Raw genomic sequence first — 5,708 nt, 5'->3', positions numbered from 1 at the left:
GTTCACAAAAAATTATCTGTTAGCAGTTCTAAAATAATACTAACTGATCGCAAACGTGTGGAAGCGGTACAAGCGCTCAAAAAAACCAATGGTCAGCCAGAAATTTAAGCCAACAACCGGCCAACCCTAATAACTCATCTACACGCTTGCCCATGCGCAAATTTGCCAAAATTTGACAAAAGTATAGACCTCTATTTCCATTATAAACGGACCCTTCTGTATAAAGGACAAAATTATCTTCCTCTTAGGTGTCCATAGAGGTTCACTACATCATGAAACGAAAACCTCAAGATTTAAATGGAGGTTAAAATCTGTGTTTCTTGGTCATTATTACTAACGTTTGTTATTAAAAATAATAACCGAAATATAACTCATACAAATACATCATTTTTTTTAAATATAACTGATAGAGTGAACAGTTGTGAAAATCACTGAAACGCTACATGGCGAGATTCGTGATAATTATTATCAACAATTAAGCATCACGCGAAACCGTCTATACTCATTTAATTTATCATATACTGAAATCAAAAGCGAAACTTAATTGCATTCTCAAGGTAATTTTGAAAAGCAATCTAATTCACCATAGGTTTTCTTGGACCAATTTTTTATATTCCATGAGTGCGTTTCCAAAAATAACTAATATTTTAAATTTTCCAATAACAATTCTCGATACTTAGATCCAGATCGACTTTCATTTATGCAAATCTAGGTCCCAACCTCAACTCAAAAAGGAACAATCGAAAAACTGTCGAAACACTTGTATTCGGTTATATTGCAAGTCTTTAAACAGTTTGGTGAATCATCATTCATTCCTCATGAAGAGCTTCCTTAGGGTTGATTATCCAAATCTGTGTCAGCAACTAAACAATTTTCAAACCACTTGTGAATGGTCCGTTCCCGAACGCCATAATATTGTTTCATGCAACTTGGGCTGACGAGTGTTCAAGTTTTAATTCATAAAAAAAAAAAAAAAAAAAACACTAGAAATACAAGTCTTTCGATAATGGCATACTAAACATTGTGCAATCAATTTGAACGATAGTAAGTATTATCAAAAATAGAGAATTAATAACGGCTCATTATAATCTGTAGTCGTAAACAACCAAATTCCACTTAGAATTTCTGAAATCATAAAAACTGACATTTCTCACAACTGACTTATTAACTAGAATGGGAGTTTTCCCCACCAAACGGTGGACCAAATCCCATTTTATAAATTACACAACAGTTAGAATTTAATTGTACTACTCGTGGTTCAAATCGTAATACTGTAGTTTACGGAGGTTAGTATAAACTGTTTATAAACACATGGGTACAGCATTAGGGTATAATAAATATAAGGGATAAACATCCCTTATAAATATAAGGTATAAAGGTATTAAAATAGTACTTTATGATTTTAAAATCAATAAAGGTATCAAAGTAGTAAAAGAAAACTATTTATTAGAGATATTCATGATCTTTAGTTTTAACACGTTAAATGGAAAACTTATGTTTAATGGATAAATATTTCCTTTTTCTAATATGTTAAAACGATACAATTTAACATGGTTGAGAGTCTGTAACTAGGTCTGTTAAATTCAGAATGACGTCAACCAATAGCTCAGCTCAGCTTGTCACAGTTTTATTTGTTGTATTGTTTTAGATGTTTTAATAACTAATAGAGTAATGGATGAAAATAATAATAATATAATGACAGGTGTAAATTAGCTCATCTTGATTCTCTTCCTTACAAGTTAGAAGATCAACAGGATACTCAGTAGTCAAACTTTCACTTTTCATTCAATTTAGGCATGTTGTAATAAATTACTGTAATCAAAACTTAGAAGTAACCAATAACAAGAAGATTTGGAAGTAAAGGTTACAAAACAAGTTACTCAGAAAATCCGCTAGGAGCTCTTATGCATTTACCATTTAACATTACTTTAAATAGGGCTGCTCATAATCCTATACTTAAAACATTTAACATGGTAAAACATTTTAGATTTAACACATCATGAATATCCCTATAGAGGAGTTTCAAGATCGTACTTCATGTTATCTATTGGTATATGGGGGGAACTAGTTCGGCAAGTGGGCCTTCTGGTCCTTTTTGCCCAACAGCTACCTGAGTTTCCACCGTGTACTAACCAAGGTGGGAGTGTCAAGATTAATTTTTCGGGACCACTGAAAAATAAATATTAACTGCCTCAGGTGTAAATCCAACCCACAACGTTCCGAACCGGGCGCTTTGAGACCTACGCCCTAACCCGCATGGTCATCACGTCCCTTTCATCTTATCTAGCTCAGATTCGCGATTTTTAAATATGTAATTCAGAATCTAGTATAGCACAACTCTCTCAGGATTCTATTTAAATCCGTCAACCCAAAATAGAAATGTTAAACAATGAACCAACGTCGAAGCCGACACGATTGTAGGTCTCTGAGAAGCACACATGATGGACGCTGGACTTGTATCAGTTATTACCTTCGATTTTCTCCATTTTTATAATAAAAATAAACAAAACAAAGACAGGACAAATGAAAAGAAACGTAAATATCGGTAAATTAGGTGGTACATTATAAGAATCTATATACATGATACTAGATAACCTATAAATTCAATTCAATTATCATTAAATTCTCGTTCTGAAACTTTCATCAGATGCTTCTTTATGTAATACCGAAAAATATATAGTCTTTATAAATATACAATTGTACTATGCTAAACAAAAAATAAAACGCTAAAGTTTATAGACACGATTTGAAACAACCTATTGGCACTCTAGAGTTAAAATGCTGAGGAAAAAATCTTAAAATCTTGTACTTACCAATCACACTCCAACAAACCAGAATAATATTTTAATCGTCTTAAAATGTTCTGTTGATTGATATAAATCTCTGTGACATTGGACAATTTCAAAACTCAAGTTCATAATCATTCTCACAATCGATTGATAGTTCGATTAAATTTTCATTTACTTACAAATTTTATAAAAGCCATGTTTATATTGTTTCCTTTGATTTTATAAATTTTAAAATGCTCAATTTTAAATACACTCCAATTTCTGTTTACTAAAGCATAAAAAGTAATGTTAATACCATACAAAAGTAGTAATTAAATCGATTCACGTAGCTTCATGTTTATATTTGTAACCTCCCATCCGCAAGCGCAATTTCTACTCGAGAATTATGGAAGTTGAAAATCCTGAAAGTGAAAATGTTCCAAAGAAACGAGGCAGGAAAAAACAATTGTATAAAAACATTCTTTCACAAATGGAGTTTTATTTTAGCGCCTCAAATCTGGCAAAAGATAGATGGTTAAGTAAGAAACTTCAAGAAGAAAATGGTATGTTACTCATGACTTTTAAGTGATGTTTATTCAATTTGTTTCATGTTTAAAATCAAACACGTTAATTTGTCAGTTATATTGAAGAATTTATTAACAGTCTCTTCTCCATGTCAGCATTCAATGCTGAATTAGTGGTTTTATGTTCATAACTTTTTTCTGTTGTTGATAACAAATGTAAGTGAGTAAAATTTAAACATTATTTATTAGTAACTAATCATTTAAGGTGTAACATTAAATTATTCCTTAAAAAAAAATAGTATTAAATGCAATGGAAAACAGTGTGTAGATATAACTTAGGGGTAGTTAAGTTAACCATTATAACTCACTGTAATGTAAATATCACTGACAACCAAATTGCCTTTGAACTTCAGTACTCCGAATGCTCCAGTAATCCAAAAGAGGTGTAAACAACTTTTTTTCTTCTATATCTGTATTACAGAAATTATTGCCATTTCTGCTGCTAACCACATATTTTGTTTTATCCATATTTATATTAAGACCTAGTTCTTCTATGTTCTTCCTTTAGATGGCCAAGTCAGAGATTAAAATGAGGAATTCCGTGATTCTCCTGAGGTCCTTTTAGGCTTTCGTAGAGCTTTCTCTTAATCTTTGTTAGAGAGGGCTACATAAGTCTCCTTCGCTTAAAAAAAATCTTACACGTTTATAGAATGTGTTCGGCATTTTGTCACTTTTGCACTCACTGAGAGGACTAAAACCAGTATGGAACTTTAAGAAAAGATGGGCTCTGGGACGGTTGTGACAGGTTCGAAGGCGTAAAAGGACTTGTTCTGATAGTGTGAGTTGCTGGATGGCACTTTTACTTGAGGATTTGTACTGATGCTGCATCAGTAAGGAACACATTTTTTGATTGTTTTTGTGATGTGGTTAAGATTGACAGAACTCTAGCTGCTCCGCAATGTGCACTAGCCCACCAGTTTAGTGACAGTGTTTACTTATTATTACTGATAATGTTGGAACTAACTAACATTAACAAAAAAGTATTAGAACAGCCTGGCTTGGCTTTCAATTTAATTATAAAAGGTCACTTATTATTTCATGATGGACTCAATAGAATTTCATCTTTCCTCTGATGCTTAAATAGTTTTCTACCCTAATTCTAGTTTTTTAGAACATAAAAATACTAAACTATATAAACAACATGCCTCTATTAAAAAAAAATGGTGACTAAGATTTTAGAAATTCATCAATTTTTCTTTTTCCTTATGTTCAAAGATTGTTATATTTTTTTATTTTTGCTAACATTTTGACCAATACTGTTTGAAGACTACTGAAAAAATGAGGTGACTATTGTTTTTCTAAAATCAATAACAACAATTTCTGATAGATTTCTGTATGGCGGATAGTACGGATGGTGGCGGATGGTAGGTAAAGGCAAAACAGTTCAAAATTTCTGTTGTACTGTATCCGTAATGTGTAAATACTACACGTTTCCCAAGAAAAATTTGTTCTTCTGAACTGTTGTCTTAATTTGGTCATTAATTTCTTCATAGTGTATTTTAAATATTTATTCTATGTATACAAACTGTGACAAAGATTTATGTTTCAGCTGTTCCTCTCACCGAGTTTTTGCGCTTTAATAAAATTAGAGCTTTGACGCAAGATGTGAATGATTTGGCTAAAGCTTTGAAAAATTCTGAAATAATTGCTGTTACAGAAGACATGAAAGTTAAAAGAACACAGCCTATTAAATTCAAAGAAAACGAGGATGAATACATAATATATATTGTAAGAACTTTAGTTGCGGTTTGTTTTATAAAATACCAAGGTTAATGTAATAAAAAAATAATTAGTTAATCTTTTTTTTATTTACTAATCATTAAAATATTTCCATAAAATAAATATTTTCCATTCAATCTTTGTTTTTTCTAGGAACAAATTCCGTCTGATGCTGATCATGAATGGCTGAGTAACATCTTCTCAAGATATGGAAAAATAGATTATGTTTCGATACCCAAGTTCAAAAATTCTAATAAACGCAAAGGTTTTGCTTTCATTGAATTTGCTGATGTTGAATCAGCTAAAAAAGCTGTTGAGGTATCTTAGTTGTATTTATTTAAATACTAATATTCCAGTACTATGAACTAATTGAATTTCACTTTCATTGGAGAATATGTTTTGAAAAATATGTGCATGTTATGTTTGTTCCAACATTAAAAGTATTGTTGAATAATAATTTTCATTAAACTCATGGGGTTACGCAAATTATGGAGCGGCTATAGTTCTGTCGGCCTTTACTCCATCATGCCAGTCCAAAATCAGATCACTCGAATCGACCGTGAATGCTGCATGATGCTTACCATATTTTTGATTTGATTGATATATATATTAAAAAAATTTTTTTATTAAAATATTG

General features: G+C 31.3%; 1 protein-coding gene across 1 annotated transcript in view; it reads left to right on the top strand.

Moving 5' to 3' along the window:
* Positions 1-3,130: 3,130 nt before the first annotated feature.
* Larp7 (La related protein 7) overlaps positions 3,131-5,708 on the top strand; it is an 11,383-nt gene continuing 8,805 nt past the window's right edge. Inside the window, exons 1-3 of the mRNA XM_014421267.3 lie at positions 3,131-3,331; positions 4,902-5,080; positions 5,225-5,389. Coding sequence (XP_014276753.1) covers positions 3,175-3,331; positions 4,902-5,080; positions 5,225-5,389 — 501 coding nt within the window. The 5' untranslated portion in view covers positions 3,131-3,174. The remainder of the gene's footprint in view (positions 3,332-4,901; positions 5,081-5,224; positions 5,390-5,708) is intronic.

This window comes from Halyomorpha halys, unplaced genomic scaffold (genome assembly GCF_000696795.3).
Source record: "Halyomorpha halys isolate HHAL.00 unplaced genomic scaffold, Hhal_1.1 Scaffold309.1, whole genome shotgun sequence".
NCBI lineage: Eukaryota > Metazoa > Arthropoda > Insecta > Hemiptera > Pentatomidae > Halyomorpha > Halyomorpha halys.
The sequence above is the reverse complement of the archived record's forward strand: the minus strand, read 5'-3'. Positions and strand labels throughout refer to the sequence as shown.